Raw genomic sequence first — 21,267 nt, 5'->3', positions numbered from 1 at the left:
CAAGTGATTAATCGATCAATACGATACTTCCCAAGTTGACATCAAATGATTGTCTCACACAAATCATGTAAGATGTTCAAGGTAATTTTCACATGATCATCTTTGACTTAATATTTAGTTTCCAACAAATAAATTGTCTCCAACTAAACTCGTCAAGAATACGATGAACCTAGCTAAAGCTAAATGCTTCCAATTCTATTCTAAGTTCACTTAATATTGTACAATTTTCCCTTAGCTCAAGTTTTCCCCTCTGGGTTTTATTAACGAGGTTTTAACGAGACAATTAATTTAGACTCGATGGCATACTACACCTTTTTAAAAGCAATGGCATACTACATGTGATGAATTACATATAAAGTACAACATGTGAAACACTACATGTGAAGAATTGCAACAAGGATTTCTCCCTCTGGGTTTCCTAGTAAAGTTTTGAAGAAGCAATTGACTTGGACATTCTAGTCATCAAGGAAACAACCACATTTGAAGACCTACATTATATGTGAGGCACTACATCTGGAATTCCATTGTTGAACCACACAAAATGGAGTGTTAATGGGCCCATGGATGTGTGGTCCAAAACCTAAGTCTTTTGGTTTTCCTTTTTCCATGTATATAAAGGATATTATATCCATGTAACCAGAGAACTCTTATCAATAGAATCCTTCCCTTTCTCTGTCTCTATTATTCTGGGGTAAAAATTCCTATTTATGCTATTATTTATTGACATTAACTAGTACAAAAAGGAGAAAAACACTTGCAGATTTAAAGAAACCACTTTCACATTACAATATAAGGTGTAATAACAAGAAGCAGAATCAGTTGGAATATATTTAAGAAAAACTAACAAAATAGGGCCCCAAAAATTTGAGGCTCCAGGCAATGGCCTAACTGACTGAATCTACATGGCGGAGCTGATTCGCATGTCAGAGCAAGACTAGCCCACCTGTCGTTTGCTAATTCTACTCAGTTTTTCATGCTTATGCTCCATTAGTTAGTTTGAGAGTCATTTTTATATTCATCGCTGCTAATTCTGCAGCCAAATACCTGAACACATAGGGCATAGCCACTGTTTCCATCCCTTTGCTAGTTTTACATGCATGACAGGTAACCTTTTTAGGGATCCTTCCTGGAGGTAACTTCTCTCCCTGTTCTCGGACTATTCTTTTATGTGTTTGGGCAGAGGTTGTTGTGAGAAGACTTCCGCAAAGTGAACAAACATCGGCAATGTGATGATCAGAACAAGTATGAAGCCTGTCATGCAACAGATATGCAGCTCCATGAGCAAGCATTGAATCTCTCTCCATCTCCCCAAACCGAATACCTCCACCTCGTTTTCTTCCTTTTATGGGCTGTCTTGTAATTTGGTCTACAATACCCGTGGACCTAACCTGCATCATATTTTATCCATAAACCAATGAGGGATGCGCCTACTGTAAATTCAAAAGGCTGTTATGGGGAAGAAAGAAGACTTGGTAGGATATTATAATTGATTTATTATCACAGGGATTTATCAAGAAATCACCAGTAAAGAGTTTAAAATGAAATTCTACCCAAAAAGAGCTACATGGCTATAAAGATTAAAACTAGACTCTGCATGTAGATTGAAATCAAGTGGTCTGCTAAAAAACCAGCAACCATGTCAGAAAAATTGAAAGTTTCCCATATGGAGGAAAATCTCATCATAGACTTTGTCTTCATCAATTATATATCTCTTTAACGTAACTTGATGTTTATCAACTTCAAATTAGTATTATATTCAACGGAGTTAAACAATACCATGCACTAGAAATTCTCCCCCTTTACCCACTAACCACATAAATTAAAACTTGCTGAAGTGGTCTGCGGTCTATTTGAGTTTGATGCTGGGTGGAAGTACTCCCCAGTGACACGGAAACTTTATAAAGGAGCCTGCCTTTAGCACCGCATCTAGTTGAGGCTTAATTAATCATGGACGAAAAGAGAGCTAATGAGGGGGGAAAGAATTGAACAGGGATATAGATAATTTAGTATCAACCAAGATGAAGAAGAGTGTGACAGACCATTAAGGTTTATATATTGGGTTTATATAGGTCGACCAAAATATAGAAATTAAAAGATAAAGTATCATGCCTCTTTACCTGGAACTTGTCAGAAACCATGTGCCGGAGACGCTGATAATATACAGGTCCTATAAAAATTTCACAAGCCATTTCTGTTCCAAGAAAGCCACTGTACATGACCTCCAATCCATGATACTGAAACCCTTTAGCGACCAACTGTGAACCAAGTTCATCAATAAGAGAGCTTGATTTTTCCGACTTTCCGTCCTTCACTTTGGTTGAGCTAGCAAAAGGGGTTGCATCGACAAATTTTCCATTCAAGCTGCCTCCCTGTCATAAAACATGCATGTAGATGTCGTCAAATTTGCAGTATGCTCGCGATGCTTAGGAAGAATAACATAAGAATAACCATGACTCATAGACCATGTACTCAAAATCGAAGTAAATTGCACTGTGAATATCCCAAACCGACAATAATATTTAGCACAGGTCATTAGTCATATAATATATAGCCGTCTCATCCAAATAAAACACATTAGGTACCTTGGTGGAAGTCTTGAAGGATGTTTCCATCCAAGAGGTCTGTCTACCGTGTTTAAATAACAGAATCTCACTTATACTTCTACCACCCTAAGTTCCAGATATAATTGGAGATGGCCAACAGTAATAAACCTTTGACACCTCCAGTTAACAAGGCTGCATTTGCTTTGCAGAGAGCTTATTGCACTAACATTTGAATGACAAGTGTTCTGTTCTATTTCCAACCACACCTTTTGAGCAAGTGTGGTTTGTTCCACTGACAATAAAAATAAGGAGATTTGCACTTTTTTATGTTCTCAGGCCTATCAAAAAACTTACTTTTGCTTTTTCAATTGTGAACTCCCGCCCGCATGACTTCAACAATACTAAGTAAAAACTATGCTTTAAGTGTCTAAAAAATAGATGGTTGTACTCGCACATCAAAAACTAGCGTAATGTATACCACTGTCACTCAACAAAGTGAAGCCACCAAAATTTCCTTGTCTAAAACATTACTAACAAATTTACTTGTCAATTTTTTCTAAACATAGCTAATAGTATATTGCGACATTTGACAATCAAGAAAAAAGGATCTGATGCATCATTTGAAATCCACAAACAAAATTGTACTTTCAATTATAAAAACCATGCTATGGCTGAAGAACAATACCTTCGCAGCTATAGATTCCAAAAGCATTCCAATCGTCATTCTAGAAGGGAATGCGTGTGGATTGATGATTAGATCTGGGCGCATTCCTGTTACGCTTGAGAATGGCATATCAATGTCAGGCCATAACTGAGAACAAACACCTTTTTGCCCATGTCTACTGCTGAACTTGTCACCAATTATAGGATTCCTAGGATGACGAAAACGAATATTCACCTGCCAATAAATCAGGACATATTATCCTACTGGTACGGGAAGGCATAGTAATAGTAAATAAAGATTACCACTCATAATTAAGATTCTTGGTTAAAGTTTGGTGCTTTGTGATCTCTAATTTGAATGTTGGGCAGAAAGAAATAGTTTTTCCTAAAATGATCAGACACGACTTAAATTGATGTGCAACCTATACAGTAGCAGATACCCCATGGAGAATTGTTTGCTTCGGATTTTAACAAAGTAAAAATGTAGTAGGTGCATGAAACACTACCTTATGTGGGTCCTTTTTGGAGTCATTCACATCAATTGCCACATAGTCAACATAAACAGGTTCCTCGCCCGAGCCCTTTACCCTCTTAAATTCAAATTTATCTGTTGTTGTATTCCGGATGCTGCAATATGGATCTTTTGGCTTTAACACCTGAAAGAAACAGTCAACAATTAAAACGCGAAATTTATAGTTACAAATGACACAAATGAGAAATAATATAATCCCTAACCTGTCCAACGTGAGGAAAACCGTCGCGATCAATCATATGGTTAAGTGAGTTATCTAATCTACTCCTATCAAATACCCTTGGGCCCTCTTTTTCTTTTCCATCTTCTTTCAAGTCAACAGTTTCCACCTGAAACACAGGGATTATAAGAGATAAGGTGGATTAGATTGTATAAACAATGATAACATACTAACATATTCTTTCAAGTCAACAGTTTCCACCTGAAACACAGGGATTATCAGAGATAAGGTGGATTAGATTGTATAAACAATGATAACATACTAACATATTAGTAAGTCAGTTTTCACTATTAGATTGTATTTCTAACTCCTACGCCAACGTTTAAGTATGTCCACAAATCAAACAAATAAATTAACAAAAACCAATCATACAATGTTTGATCAGCTCAGAAAGACATGCATGGCATTCCCTACAGATATAACCTTCACCCAGCTATAAACTGCATTACTGACTTCAAAAATTGCAGAATTCAAGTCTTAGGGACTCTACTTTTCATCAATCCTAATAACATTTCTGTATTCCACAGCGAGAGAGGGAAGAGAGACTAAGTTTTGTGAATTTCAAGGTATCCAGATGTCTGATTTCTTTTAACAGGTATGAAGCCTGACCATATTACAGATAAAGAGTTATAAAACAAGACTATGATAATTCTATAAAGATGTTAACCAGTACAAGAAGCTATCCGAAAGTTGGACACAATTGCCATCAGCTTTAAATGATTGATGATATAACATTACTGACTTCAAAAATTGCAGAATTCAAGTCTTAGGGACTCTACTTTTCATCAATCCTAATAACATTTCTGTATTCCACAGCGAGAGAGGGAAGAGAGACTAGGTTTTGTGAATTTCAAGGTATCTAGATGTCTGATTTCTTTTAACAGGTATGAAGCCTGACCATATTACAGATAAAGAGTTATAAAACAAGACTACGATAATTCTATAAAGATGTTAACCACTACAAGAAGCTATCCGAAAGTTGGACACAATCAGCTTTAAATGATTGATGAAATAAGTCAAAAATCATCACAAAGCTATAGTGCAAAAACGACGAAGATTAACGATAGACCCCTACGTGACCGTATCAAAAAGTGCAAGATTAAGTGAAAACCTGGTATATCTGCCCGCGGCACATCCCACGCTCTACAGATGACTTGTTCAAGATCATGGCGTCTTCCATATCATATCTGCAAAGAAAATTAATAATCCAATGCTCATATTAGCTGTAGTAATATAATCTGATAAAAGTAGATGGAATAGCATCCTTTTGCCACTCGGAAGTCATACCCCGTATATGCCAAAACTGCAACAATTGCGTTTGTCCCGTTGGGAAATTCTTCGACGTGATATTTTGAATATGATTCAGTACGCACAATGGGATTTTGAGGAGTCTACAAGGCATTGAGGCAAAAACCCATCATAACGATGAAATATTAACAATATAGATATACAACGAACCAGATAGACTACACAAACTAAGGTGCCCAAGAACAAAATGCCTTGCCGCGTGAAACATATTCCACAAGTGTTGTTAGGACATTCTAAGAATTTCTGATCATGTTTGCAATACTTAGCAACCTCATGAACCATTAACAAGATTTTTCATTTTTGAGAAGGTAATACAGATAAACAAGTGAACCAACAGATCAAAATTATGAACAGGTGATCTTGTTAGCTAGAATTAAAAAACATTGTTTCCTGTATCGCTCACACCAACCTGTAGATGGTATAGCTTCTGATCTGCACGAAACTTTATTGCCTGTGAAGAGAAACCCATAGTCTGTTTTGCCATCTACAATTGGTACACGAATTATTAGAGGCGAACTCTTTAATAGAACCATAAACACATAAAGAATAATTAATCACACAAAAAGATTTTGTTCTAGAAGTCCATCTCAGAAAGTCGAAAAAACCTGGCACTGGTACATGTTTCGTGGACTTTGATTATGATCCGACCAAGGTGTCAAATTGGCAACTACACTAAGCATTCCAGTAGGGTGGATCTCTTCATGAGTTGCGGGAAAATTGTTTTTCCTTCCCCCTTCTCCACCATCAGCACATCGAATTTCCATATAGACCTAATAGTAGCAGATAGAAAATAACATAGTCAGAGCTTCATCCACTAAAATGAAATCACAACTTTCATGTTTCTAACATCGTGAAAATAAAATATTGTCAAAACTTCTATTTACCTGCTCGAAAGGACCAATAAGCTCAATATTCTGATTCTCTTCCGACGGGATAGAAATATTTCTAACTGGTCGAACAAATCTAGAAGGAGAGGTGAAAAGGTACAACCCCGGATATGCACCACCCATGGTTAATGGAACATATCCGATCTCCAAATCATCAGGAATCTGCAAGGCATTTTCTTAGTAATGACTATAAATAACATGATAGGAACGACACAAACAGCTAAAAGAAACATACCCCAGAATATGGTGATAGCTTTAATCTCCTAATATGTTCCACAGCTTTCTCAACAATATTAGAAGATATAGAACCAACGACACACCCATCTAGAAGAACAAAAACAACTTCAGGGGGCCCCGCTCGGACAAGCTTAGGCAATGATGGTATCATTCCAATTCCAGTCAAAACACTCACTATGGACTTTCGGATTTTCAAAAAGTCCTTAACTGTTCCATTTGAATCGTAGTACGAAGTGATACCTGGGATATTTTAAGAGAAAGTAGAAGTGACTTCACAACCATGAAGAGGGAGAGAAAACAAGTCTAGCGATTATACTTGTAAAAATAGCTTGAAGATCCTCCATGAATAACACTTAATAAAGACAAGTCAATGGGCCCAAGATCATAAAGACGCATACCATGGTAGTCAAACTAAGACAACTATGAAGTGATGAAGGAAGAAGAAAAAAGAAGGCAATTCAAGTGTTCAAAAACTGATTTAGCACACAAAACGCTTGAAGGCATAGGAAATTATGCTCAAATGGATGGAAAGAACTTACGGCACGTAGAAGTCAAGTGGTTCAACAAACCACATGGTTCCCCATCAGGTGTGTGAACTGGGCAAAGAAACCCCCAGGATCTGAATAACAATGTAAACATTTGTTAAAACCAAAGTAAGCATTTTAAATAAATACGGTGCAGCTACGATGTGATCGTATTGGTTTTTTTTCAGGGATTTAGAGGGGGATACTTTTTAGGAGAAAACTAAATTTTTTGTTTTTTATGAGAAAAAGTAAGATGTTTTTTTAGTTTAAAACAAATCTCGAATACGTGTAGATAGATTAAGAGGGGCCACATACTTACTGTATGTGGCTCGACTAGCCATGGGGAAATAAATCAGCATGATGCAACTTACTCCGGTAGCAACTTCCGAACACTTGTGCTGCGAAGTCCTGCAAATGCTGCACCTCGATGAACAGATCGAAAGTGCGAAACAAAACGAAGAAAATTGAGCCTCTCTGCTTGAATGGTAAATCCTTTCCTCTGCGAACCAATGTAATTTTTGATAAACAAAACACTCCGGTTTCTTTAAAGCAAAATATTAATTGGCTACAACACTTATAGATTTACAACCCAAGCACTAAAATAGTGTATTTGACAGACAATTACATATGAGATGTTAGTAACGAAAAACTACAGTAAATTTGGTGTATAAGTATATATTACATCTAACTACGTCTGAATTCGAGCATGCAAAAAAGTCGAACGACAATGAGTTTTTATGGAAGCTTGAACTGACCAGCCACTGAGGCAATAGAATGCTTGGATACGAATTAGATTGTTAATGTGCTGTCACATGTGTTTATTCTAAACAAATCAGGGTTCTGTCCATCATTCTAGCTTTCAAATTAAATGTTGCTATTGTTTTTGATGCGAGTACAAATGTTTCAGGCATTGCACGAGCCAATTGCATCCATGTTGCTGGAACAAGCAAAAAAGAGCTAGAGAAAAAGGCGGCTTCATTAACGATCAGGTGGACAAAAGATTTGAACATTCAAATGGTTCAAATCGAGAGCGACAACTTGAAAGTTCTTGAAGCAACTAGGGAAGCAGTTAACAGGATTACGAAGAGCTCAACAAGGTGGCAGGATGGAAACAATTTAAATTTCTGTTTATGTATGAAAGGAATCAAAACCCTTTACTTAATTCCAGCTTCTGAAAACTATATTACTAGAAGCCTGGCGGCAGTTAGTCTCATGGAAGGCTTATCTAGATCTTGGAGTGGTGATGCTTTTGTAAACTATATGAATCACCTACCAGAAATCGTTGGAAACGACATTTCAAGTATGTAACATCGGGGGTTACCCTGTTTTCTTATTAAAAAAAAAAGAACTACTAAATGCATCGGCGTGAGAATAGATGCTTTCAGGCAACCATCTTGAAAGGCTATATTTTCTTGTCTAAAAGGCTATAATACTTGCCAATCCCTTGCTTCAACAAAAAAGTGGCATAAAACTTTAATATAGCAGAGAACTCACTAGAATTTCAAGCAGTGGGTACTTTACCAAGCCAAAATAAGAAAGACATTTAAAAACCATAGTGCTTACTGTTTAGCTTTTACTATCCAAACTACAGAGCAAAAAACATCTTAGTCATAGTGATTTCTGAAACAAGGTAAATGAGAATGAACAAAGTTCCCAGAATCTAGATACCTGCGGTAGATCTAACCCTGACTGTGACTGCAGTGTACCGATTATTAGCAGATTCTCAATTGCTGATCCAACACTTTTGGAGGGATATTTATTCATAACCTTCTTCACCATTTCAACTGCAAGCAATCAAACAAAAAAACAATTACTAGTCCTACTACTCAACAGGAGAATACTATGCGTTTCTGATGCAAATCTATGCAATAAACAAATCCATTTCCAACTTTCACAAAAGCTATTCACTCAATTGTAATCAGCATCTATAAAGTAGATGGGCAGTGAGCCAATTTGTATGAACATGCAGCTCTGGTTTATTCAGGTGGTGACTCAGATTTGGATCTGACACATAGAGCAGACATATTGATTTTGCTTGTGCATCTGTGCTTGTTAAGATGAAGCATCTGGAGAAGTTACAGGACACAATAGAATTTCTTCATCTAAATAAGAAGAATTTATTACTGTAGACATCTCCTAGTCTATCGGCAAAAAAGCAAAAGATTGCAGAACATAATGAAAGATCTCACTAACAACTGGCTAGTTTAAAATTTGCATAGCCTAATATGCCTTACTTAGGTAATAACAAAGGCATACGGCTCGAGGGACATGTCCAAGCAAGTCTTGAAGTTATCTTATCAAAACAAAATGCACATCACAAAAAATTTAGGAAAAAAAACTTGAATACGAACTCTGTATAAAGTAAAGAGTGGGTTTTTATTATAGAAAAATGGCAAGGACATTTCCACCTTAAAACAACCATAATTAAAGGATTCGGCATCACATTTGAAAAAATCATAATCTATATAAATTTTATAGCTACTAATTTGATCATGTGCTAGTTGCAGATATGCACAATATATGGCGTAAAATTCCAAACCACTACAGTACGCGGGTTAGCCATGATGGAGGTCATCCATTAACCAGGTAGAATTAATAAGATCTTACAGAAGCAGGGGAAGAGTCAATAGCGGATGTATTCTGTGCAGCTGTTTTTTCTCTGCTTATCATCATATCGTTCACACTTAAATTAACATGGAACTTATTTGATACATTCAGTAATAAAGCACTGGATATTGATAATATGTAAGTTAATGCAAGGTCATAAAAACAGGATCACAATACGACACACATACCAATACCAAAATCAAAACTTGGGCTTTTCCTGCGTAATTCTTCTTCAAGTAACTGTTTTCCTTTCTTCAACCACTGTTGCAATCTATCCTGAAGGTCACAATAAACAACTGCATCATATAAAGCATAATGCAACATAAAAACAGGAGGCAGTTGAATAAAATGCAGCTCAATTCTCAAGAATGAAAACATAAAAATGGGAGACAAAAAATTCCAATGTAGTTTCCCCACAATATTCAGCTGAAAATATAAGGTAACTAGAGGACAACTCCTCACTGCTTTTAAGATAACAGATAAATAAAGTTTAACAAGATTTTCACCTACACAGAATCGATGAACCACTTCAAATCATGGAGTTCTATGGATTCTTGAAAGATAATTATTGTAGTGCATGACACAGAAACAATACATATAGTCTACTGAAACGATATAATTCCCGTCCAAAACAAATTTAATGATCAAGTGTCAGGTAAAAGTTCAACTCATAAAAAGGTCAACAGCACAAAAATAGACTACATGAAGCACCTTGTGAACATTACAAAAAGTCCATCATTAGACATATCCGCAATTCACAGAATCAATTTTTGCATTGAAATAGTCATACAACAGAAAGATGACAAACATTTAATATATTGAGTACCTTGAGATATAATGTTATCAAATGCCCAGGAAGTAACACCTCATGATTTTGCAATGCATCTGTGTTATCCGGTGCCACGGTTTGATCTACAAATGCAAACAGCTTCTGCAGCATAAAACTGAAGAGTAGAAATTGTAAGATCTAACTACCATCAAAGACTAAAAGATGAACCTACGAGGGAGGACTGATAAAAACATTGAGAATTATAATAGAAGAACTAACATGAGCAGATTGAATTTATCGTGGTTGTTCTCAAGATGAATAAATACATAATCTCTTAGAACTGTGTCTCCAATCTATAAAAAAAAGACACAAACTGGTTAAGCAAACAATTAGGAGAAACAGTTGATTACAAATGACCAATTTCCAAAAAAAGGGAGAAAGAAAGAAAAACTGCATTCAAAAACTTACAATAGAACCGCTTTCAGTTTCTAGTCCACCCATGACTGGTCTGAAGGATTCACCTGAAAAATATTTAAATGAATACTTACATTGGATAGGAAAAACTGAGTAGGTCTAGTAGAGTTGATAAGTACCTAAATAATGTAAACATTGTTGTTGAGTCAAGAGAGACAAGCTGCGGACTTCATCAAGAATAATCTTAACCCTTTCACCAACAAGTTGGGTGCCAACAACTCCCTTTCCTTTCTGATGCACCTCATTATGGCAACATGTCAAGCTCACATAGATTTCATGGTCATTAGTGTCAATGAGGGCCTGATAAGAGCATAAAGGAAACTCAATAACTGTAAACCAAGTATCAATGTGTTTAAGTTCAAAAATAAATAAGATAACAGTCATCAGCCTTTTGGTATTAAAACAACTTATTACCGCACCTTCAAGATAACACCCACTGGAAGTAAGAACTCCCTCCCATCCAGCCTACAAAAGTTGTAAAATGCAGATAGTCAGTACTATAAATTGGTAATTGAAAGTTGCTTCTAAAGACGGTGAGAAGTGCTCACCAGAAACCAAGTCTAGCACTTCCATTTTGGAGGTAATACAACCGAAGAGTTAAGGCAGACATATCCACTCTAACGCATCTGAAAAAAATGGACGAGGATAAAATTTTACGACATTGAACAGCTTCATGCAATAGCAGCAAAAGATTGAGTAGATTCAAATACCAGCACGAATTGAAAATCAAAATTGAGCTATTTTTACAGCTGTCGGGGATGGAGAAAAATGAAAGTACCTAATAACAACTGCTTTATCTGTATACCCATCTTGTTTTTCCCGAAATGAATTCCTTTCAACATTCAACGGCTGAAAATGAAGTAAATACTCACCAATGTGATATCATCAAAACTGAACCACAGAATCTATTATAATCAGACAGAGAAGGGTGACTCACGAAGTTTCGCTTTTGCATAATTATTATTCGCATAAGTCGCTCCAGACCTTTCAGGATAAAATAGCTGAAACAACAAAGAGAATATAAATTTCAAATTGAATTAGGGCAAAAAAAAAGACAATCCAAATTTATCCTTGTGGATTTTGGCTTGCATAGCAGAAGATTATGACCAGTTAAGATGGTCATAAAGCACGAAGTCCGATGTTAAAGCATTATACTCAATTTAATACCTCGGATAGCTTTCTACTAAGTTATCAACAAAGTTAAATACATTTTTATAATAAGCCGAATAGTTTGCAAATAGGTAGAGTTAGTATCCTCTCATGCAACATTAGAGCATGTTTCTCATCACAGATGATTTCTCTTTCAATGTCACCTTGGTTAACTTTCTATAAGTTATCAACAAAGCTAAATACATTTCATAATAAGCCAAATAGTTTGCAAATAGGTAGAGTTAGTATCCTCTCATGCAACATTAGAGCATTTTTTTTACGATAGCATCACAGATGATTTCTCTTTCAACGTCGCCTTGGATAACTTTCTACAAGTTATCAAACAAAGTTAAATACATTTTATAATAAGCCAAATAGTTTGCATATAGGTACAGTTAATATCCTCTCATGCAACATTAGAGCATGTTTCTATGATAGCATCACAGATGATTTCTCTTTCACTTTTTGGCAATAATACATTTTGATTTCATTAACGGTTAATTGAAGAACTTCAATCTCCTGACAGAGAATATAGGATGACAACTAGTCCCCTTTTATTGTCAGGGACGATAAAATAAACTAAAAATAAATAGTACCGATGAATAAATTTACTTACCCGCCCATTTCTGTTGCCTCTTCTTTGTGCGAAACTAGTTTTGCAGGATTAGCCTTTCTTAAGTTACAACGCTTCGACTACATTGTAGATGACCATCAAAACAATTCAGACCAGGTATTCATTGAAGAAAATACAAGAATCAAAAGCTAGGATGAGGAATGCAGCAAATGGCTTGATAATCTTTTCAAGTCATTATATTTTGGGATGGGTTGAAACTCTTTAAAGTCTTGATCCAAAAAAAATAAATAATCCAAAATCATGCTCAACTTCTTAGCAGGGTAACAGAATGGTAGCTTACTCCCCACAAGTATATAGTTGCATATTATTTTGGTGTTTTACGCACGGATCAATACTGAAAAACAAAAGGGAAAAAAAAACTACCTACCATTAACATTATTGGAACATCCCCAAAATACATATCATGGCGTTGTACGTGTCCCTTGTCATATTGGAAACAAACACTGATTTTCAGTTCTCCCGAGTAGGATTCTTTTGCCTGCCGACACTGTTGAAACCAAAATCAAAAGTCAAGTAACTCTATTCACTCTCTCTGATGTATTTATATTCATAAGGGAGTGGAAATTACAAAGAACAGTATATACCTCGTAAGGATAGATTTTATCGCGCACACCCTTAGCCCCCTTCTCTGGAAAGAGCAATTTATGGTTATCAAACCAAAGTAATCAGCAGTCAAGAAAAACATCAATCAAATTATTCAGATATACATATATATATATGTAAAAACAGAAAATTATCACTATTATTATCATAGAAAAAGAATTCATAAAAAAAAGGATATTTCGAAGTGTCTGGCCGGTGGATTCATTAACAACCTCAACTGGTTTAATGTTGACAAGAATTTTTTCCAAACCCTCATCGATTAAGTAATCGAAAGACTCAATATGTGGTTTAAATAGTTCTCTTAAGTTCTCAAACTCCTTTTCAGTATTCTCGCCCATTCCTTTTTACTCTCTACTTCTCCCTCTCTTTCAACTACTCAATATCTCTATCTTCTCCGTTGCTCTGTGTTTCAATCTGTTATGTCGGCCTACTATCTGTTCCTCTTTCTCCTCGAAACTGGTCTAGAATATCTGGAACACTGCAACCCAATAACCTCTGCTGTCGAATACTAAACCCTAGAATGATGAAAGGGTTTTGAGAGAGTGTTGTTGACGGTTCAAGGACAAAATTGGAAAGAAAATGTTTGGGGCGCGTGAATGTCACGTGAGTTTTATGGGCGGCCTCCACCGTGGACCGACTCAACAAACAAATGGCCATACGCCATTGTAGTACCTTTTCGGAGAGATATTTTATGGAAACTACTAAACTACCTGCTGGACATACATACAAGATCAACTGTGATATTTTATGGGGTGTCTGCAATTTCTAACGTAGGTTTTAGTTTCCTTGTGCGTAATTATACGGGAAGTTTCAGAACAGCAGGAATGGCAAGTTTCAGAGCAGAAGAAACAGAAACAGTACTTTGCTATAAACAGTTCAATGGGCATCATAAAGAAGATAAAAGATTTGGTTATTGAAGGGATAATCTGGCAACAAATATATATGTTCAAGGAAGAAGTAGTTCAGTGGCAGTATATTGCAATCTTAGATGAAGTAAGGAAATTAACAAACTAGTTAGTGTCTTCTTTTCTGGGTTTCCAAACTAGAGTAGCAGATATTTTGGCAAAAACTCAGATGGTGACCGAGTATGGTAAGAATCAGCACCTTCTTTTGTAATTCCTAGAATTTCCTTTGATTGTGTAAAAGCATATGATGCAAACATTTTAAATAATGTTGTTCATGTAATTTCGGAGAAAACTAATCCATCAGATCCAGCCATTGTTAGGGCTACTCAAACAGAGTTGACTTTAGACGAGACTGAATCAAATGATTAGGGAATTATATGCACAACGGGTCAGGTGGGTTGGTTTGGCCTCACCCGCCACCCTACCCTCTGATGGCGGGTAATTGAAATCTGGTTTGTGCAGACACGCCACAATACGGACACGGTTGAATTCTGTAAAAAATAAGACGCGGACACGTATATATAAATATATATGAGTATAAATTTTCACAAACAAGAAGCTGGTGATATTATAAATGCACAACAAAAAAATATATATACTCCCTTCGTTCCTATATAATAGGCTGGTTTTTATAAATAGATGTTTCAAAAATTAGGATGGTTTCCTAATTGGGAAGTCAAATGTTACTTTAGTTTTCTGGCACCACTTTTCACTTTACTTCTTTTGCTGACAAGTGTCATGTGGACCATTTCACTTTACTTCTTTTGCTGACAAGTTTCATGGGGACCATTTCACTTCACTTCTTTTATTGACAAGTGTCATGAGGACCACTTTCAATGATTAGTTCTCTTAATTTCCTTAATTTTCTCTAAAAACAAAACCAACCTATTAATTAGGAACGGAGGGAGTATACTAATACTACTAAATAATTCTCCCTATTTTTGTCAACAAAATTGACAAAGGCAAAAAACAGGGACCGCGATGAATTAAACAAAAAAGTTATCAAGACTAAAGAACACATACCAACTTTATTTAGACGATTTCACCAAGTAAACTCAGTGTTTTCATCAAGGAGATATATAAGTACAAGCACTCTTACAATTCGACAGCGCACTCCTCACAAAGACAAGTTCAAATTGAACTTTATCCCATTTGATGTCATCCAAAAAAAAAACAGCATGAGTGACCTCTCTCTAATCACAAAAAAAGATTTTCTTGGACATTAACAAATTTACTCGCCAATTAGGAACAAACTATATTTGTATCCAAATATTTTTTTGTCTTCTCGCCAGTTACGAACAAAGAAGTTAAAAATAGTGATCTTGATGTCAAAGGCACTAAGATATAATGTTTTCGTGAGAAGGATAATCATCAACAAAAACTATTCTCTATGACAGTTACAAACAAAGAGGACAATTTTATATCTTCTCTAGCCATGTACAAACGTAAAGCTTAAAGTTCTCGAACTCATTCCTTGGTTGTTACGCACTCAATGAGGAAAGGAGAAAACTAAGAACATCTTACGGATTCCATGCAATATATTCACAAAAGTGTAATCATGGGAAGATCAACATTGCAATTTTCAAAATAGTTTGCCCCTCTTTTAGCCAGTGGAACACAAAGAGTTAAAAGCTTAACCTACAAGAACATATGAGATATTTGTACTAATCGCCAGAAATATGATAGCAAATAACAAATCTCACAAAACAAACAATACATATATATACTTTATCAATAAAGTTTAGGTATTGCAAGTCACTTAAAAAAAAAAAAAAAAAACTTTAACCATTGCAAGATGATAGTATTTGGAATATTAATGTAACACATAAAAACTACTCCCAAAGCTAGTGTACCTCTTTAAAGCAATAAGAATAAAATTCCTACAAGGAGCTAACTAGTAAAAATACCTTTATAGAATTTTTTAGAGCACTGTTCGGTCGAACTCGCATGCGTTGCTATCTCAAGCATGTTTGTCAATGTTAGTGATCAAAACTATAAGTCTTGATTTCTAGCATATTTATAGATGTCTCGGACTAGGACATAGATTCTATAGTTGAGATTAGACTTCACGGCATTCATCATTTAAAGACGAAGAACTACTAAGGGGAGCTTGTGGAACTTCATCGACAAAAGGTATGTGGAGACTGAAACTCATCTATCACTTGGAAAGTCTATTTCTACTCTATCTCCTATATTGAGACATAAGTCGTGTTACGATATAGTTTTCTATTATACACATTTGAGATTTCGAGCTGAGTTTAACTCGCTTACATATTTCTCAGAATATGTGTTGGCAAGCTTTCGCTTCGACCAAGTTCATCTTATATCATGTGAAAATTGTCGAGTAACATCTTACATGGTTTGTGTGACACAATCATTTGGTGTAGTCTTGGAATGTTTCGCTATGATTATTTCAATATCTTGAAAATTGCTTTGATGCTAATAGTGTGTGAAAACGGCTATTGTCATCCTCTAAGAAAGTTTCAATGATTGAAATAAGAGTTTAAAACACTTAACCATTATTGGATATGTCATGGTGTGCACTCTTGCACATATGTAATCCATGTCCGGGAACCATAGTATGCGCACCCGTTTGAGTACCTGTTGGTTTGAGAAATCCGGGAACCTAAGTATGCGTACTCGTTTGCGTACTGGCGTACATGTTCATGTCCGAGAATTTCTGCTGGGATTGAAAGTTCGCGTACCCGTTTGCGTACTGGCGAAACCCAATCTTGGTCCGGGTATTTCAAGTATGTGTACCCGTTTGCATACTTGAAGGTTGAAGTTCTAAAATCGGTTATGTTCATGAACTTAAACATTTATATAATAAGGAATGCAAATCGTGGCTATAATGTTCATGAATTGATTCGAGTGAATCAAACAGATTTTGCTTCAATTGTGTTCTTGTATAATTTTATGAGAATATAGCAATTGAACAACTCTTTAACTAGTTTCATTTGAGTCATTTGAACTAGTTATGGTTAAGATAAATAAGATTGATATGAGAGTAATCATATGGCTAACCTCGGTTAACTATTTGTAAGCCAACATGGTGTACACGATTGGGTACGGTTACATAAACCTAAATGAGGGTAAATTTTATTTGTGTGTAACAATCTAAGTTCGATCTAACGGTTGAAAGATATTAGCTTGGTTAAATCAGGTTTTTCATCTAACGGTGAGTATTGAATGCTTTGTTACCAAGGTAACTTGGATTGCAAACCTTGATTTGAAAACTATATAAAGGAGAACTTTAGCAACTTGGAAACCTAATCCCCACACCTCATGTGTGTTACTAGTTGCATAAACTAGAGTCGATTCTCCTTCAACCTTAGGTTTCTTCGAGACCCTGTAGGTTAACGACTTCAAAGACTTCATTGGGATTGTGAAGCCAGACCCAACTATTCTCTTTGTAGTTGCGTGTTCTGATCTTGCCCGATTTTATCGTATTGAGTACAATTGAAATAATTGACTCGAGATTAATTTCTCCGATAGGCAAGATAAAAGTAATCACAAACATCTTCGTCTCATTGTTTGTGATTCGACAATATCTTATTTCGCTAGTCGATTAAGATTATTGTGAGGTGATTGATAATACAAGGATGTTCTTCGGGAATATAAGTCCGGTTTATCAATTGGTTCCTTTTCACCTTGATTTATCAAAAGACAGAACAAAATCTCTTAGGTATTTCTATGGGAGACATATTTATTCAATCTATATACTTTTCTATGTGAGACAGATTTGCTTATCAAGTCTTCGACTTTGGGTCGTAGCAACTCTTGGTTGTGGGTGAGATCAAATAATGGAATCAAGTGCGTAGTATCCTGCTGGGATCAGAGATGTAAGGAACGCAAATGTACCTTGAATCAATGTGAGATTGATTAGGGTTCAACTAAAGTCTGGTCCGAAGTTAATTGGTAGTAGGCTAGAGTCTGTAGCGGCTTAATACAGTGTGGTGTTCAATCTGGACTTGGTCCCGGGGTTTTTCTGCATTTGCGGTTTCCTCGTTAACAAAACTTCTGGTGTCTGCGTTATTTCTTTTCCGCATTATTTTTTGTTATATAATTGAAATATCACAGGTTGTGCGTTAAGATCAATCAATTAGAATATCCAACCTTTGGTTATTGATTTAAATTGATTGACACTTGAACATTGGTCTTTGGTACCGTTCAAGTTACTCCTCTTATATTCAATCGGGCTCACAGATTTCTATTTGTTGATTGCAGATTGAATTAAGAGTTAGAGATATTAAACTTCTTGATATACTTTTCTCTAGATTGAGTCTGACTGTCTAGTTGATTCTCTAGAAAGTATATTGGAGTAAGTCCTCTCAGATTGCCAAACGAATTGTTGGGTGTGGTTGTTAGACCCCCGCATTTTCAGAATTCTTCATTATTCTCAAACTCGTAGTTAGAAACCGACATTGGAACATAGGGTTTATGAAATAAGAGTGATGACTCCCTCAAACATATTAGGATGTCGTTTGATAATGGTTTCTTGGATCTCGTGCGAATTTTGCAGAATGTCTTTAAGTCCCCGCACATCCATATTAGTCTTCTTAAGTTCTTCAAGAACAGTCGCAGACCTCTGTTGGTTGGAGCAATTTGCTATTGGCTTCTTCATATTCTTCTTCTCCCGTTTATAGATGAAATCTTTCTCCTTACCGTAAGACTTCTCATATTCCTTCATACTTGTGTGATTATTAACAACAATATGAATACAGGTCTCACCAGATGAGATCGTGCTTGGAGGCTCCATAATTCACACAAATATGAGTTTGTGTTCACAAGAGCACAAATATATAGCACTCCACAAGCAACCTTTCTGGAAAAGTTCCAAATATAGTGCGAGACTAGAAAAGGAGGATTGATCAACCCTGTGAAGTTTCCGTACCAACAGAATTCTTAAAATTAAGGATTTCGTTCACGAACTATAAAAATTATTCAAACTAGAAGGGTGAAACATCAATTTATCCTTCCTTTGAGTTTGTACATGGGAAAATATTCTCAATACCATTACTTGAAAAACATTGAAGGATGAAGATATGTTAATTGAGATAGTATGTGTCTCGGGAATATGAAAACTTCGCTAATTCATGCCAGAAATTTTTAAGTTTAACATACCAATTTGTATGATTAGATTTTTTTCTAAGATCATGCATAAAAATTTTAGCTAGTCAAGTAAAAAATTTCATGGATCTTGTTCTCATCTCTTGCTTAGGAGTCAGATATACAAAGAGCTTTATACTAAGAGCATAAGATTGATTGATACCCACACCAAGTCATTACATTTTGGGTTTCTATTATGATGTAGTGGCATCAAGTCATTGACTTATTAGAGATGCATGGAACATAATTTTTGATGTATTGGTTACGGAACTAGGTTAAAAACCAAATTGGATACAAGATCATATTTCTGGGACTATTTTCATGGAACAATGATCAATAAGAAATTTCATTATTCTTTGTTTGTTTTAATGGATACAATTGACAAAGGGTGTCACAAAACAAGAGCCCCCACACTATAAATAAAATATCAAGGGGGGTGGAAATTCAAGTATTAATATTCATGACAAATTAAGTATAGCTTGACCCTAAGCCCTTATTATGCACAGTTCTTGGCTCTTTTAAAGGCACACAGACAAGAATGCACTTTTCAACACAATCAAATTGTGTTGAGGTGATCATTAGTGAAGTCACCACTAGGTTCCGAAGATGCGTAAACTCTACCGAGAAGCATACCTTCACAAATAGATGATCGTAGCTCTTTATTTGAGAAGGATCGATTTCCAATGATACCAAGTTAGGTTATCTGATTGGTTCTCAGAATAAACAAACTTGGTACAATTAAGGTTTATCAACCGTAGTTCAATCAAATCAATTATCAAAAACTAAAATAATAATGCAGATTCTGATTTTCCACCAACGGTACTAGACGATTCTTGATCCCATATAAGTATTTAAACTAGCGGGCATAAGAGAATTCGCCAAATAAGGTTACTCTCCTTTCCTATATAATATTACAAGTAATACTATTAGTCGGCTACAGAAGTGACTAACAAATGAAGTGCCTGCCTCAGAATAAATGTGTAAGAAGAACAAACTTCACTATTTGTAGACTAAGGTAGTTTGGACACCAAGGAGTTTCCATAACCGAAAATATCCTGAAGCTATGCAATATATTCTCATTTTCTGTTTTGTATAATTCCAACCAATATCCAACTGTAATTCCCGAAATCCCTCTCAGAATACAACTCAGTATTAACTAGCATACAAGTGTACTTTACCAATATATCTTCCAGAGATATGTTTTACTTGTTGGAAAAATAAAACATATACATTTGAAAATCTTAACAAAAATATTCTCAAAAATTTCGGTTTTGGATCCCACCTTGAGTATCAAGGAACATCTTTGAACAATAAAAGATGAAATTGTACACATGTTCAAATTACTCACAATGTCGACATCTTGGACTTTCCTATTTTGCGAACCCAACTTCCAAAATCACACAAACCCTAAAGTATACATGATATTAGAAATCGGTTTTGCCATGGTGAGTGGTCCTAATACAAATCCCCAATAGGTAGGGATCTCCAAATAGGGATCGACCCTTCTATAGATCCCCAATAGGAACCAGACCACCAATATATGAATTTCTTTTAAATACGAAACAAGTTTCGTACGTCTACTTCCTTAAACTCATGTAATCAAACATAGTTTTCTAGTCATGAAATCAATCATAAGTTCATTACACAATCTCGTAACAAGTTACAAAGATATTGTTTATGTCGCAATTACGAAGTTCAAAAGATAGGCGTTATACTTCGTAATTCAATATACCAAAGTTGTGATACAACTTGTATATTATTCCTTGACACTTAGATCAAGATGATCAAGTCTCTAATACTAAATTTTCATATATATAACTTCGCATGTTATGTTTTCAATATAAACGAATTGAAAGTAACGTAGATAGAAATTGAAACAAGGTACGTCTTGTATTACTAACCTCAAGTAGAAGGTTGATGTGTTCGATGATGTCGATATGTCTTCAGAATCTTCAAGTCTTTAAAGTAATACTAACATATCTCAATATTTATAGACTTCTTAGTCTAATCTAACGAAGTTGACTCTAGTAATCTAATCAAGAGACTTTGAGTTTTGAAACTAAAATACGACAACCAACCTTGACATATGAACGCTTGGTGGGT

At 35.5% G+C, this 21,267-nt stretch overlaps 1 protein-coding gene across 1 annotated transcript; it reads right to left on the bottom strand.

Annotated features, from left to right (window-relative positions):
• Nucleotides 1-737: 737 nt before the first annotated feature.
• On the bottom strand, nucleotides 738-13,672 carry LOC113309946 (DNA-directed RNA polymerase I subunit 2-like). Its single transcript, XM_026558463.1, has 27 exons — nucleotides 13,329-13,672; nucleotides 13,132-13,208; nucleotides 12,915-13,034; nucleotides 12,530-12,606; nucleotides 11,702-11,765; nucleotides 11,543-11,613; nucleotides 11,313-11,390; nucleotides 11,184-11,229; nucleotides 10,884-11,064; nucleotides 10,759-10,811; nucleotides 10,570-10,643; nucleotides 10,348-10,465; nucleotides 9,710-9,797; nucleotides 8,583-8,698; nucleotides 7,286-7,413; nucleotides 6,930-7,009; nucleotides 6,389-6,630; nucleotides 6,151-6,315; nucleotides 5,872-6,036; nucleotides 5,676-5,750; nucleotides 5,246-5,349; nucleotides 5,070-5,145; nucleotides 3,942-4,067; nucleotides 3,713-3,862; nucleotides 3,229-3,441; nucleotides 2,118-2,369; nucleotides 738-1,388 (listed from the first exon to the last, which is right to left on the bottom strand). Exons 1-27 carry the CDS (start codon nucleotides 13,486-13,488, stop codon nucleotides 978-980), a joined length of 3,510 nt encoding a protein of 1,169 aa, XP_026414248.1. The 5' UTR covers nucleotides 13,489-13,672; the 3' UTR covers nucleotides 738-977.
• Nucleotides 13,673-21,267: the final 7,595 nt, after the last annotated feature.

This window comes from Papaver somniferum, chromosome 9 (assembly GCF_003573695.1).
Source record: "Papaver somniferum cultivar HN1 chromosome 9, ASM357369v1, whole genome shotgun sequence".
NCBI lineage: Eukaryota > Viridiplantae > Streptophyta > Magnoliopsida > Ranunculales > Papaveraceae > Papaver > Papaver somniferum.
This window is presented reverse-complemented; position numbering and strand designations above follow the sequence as displayed.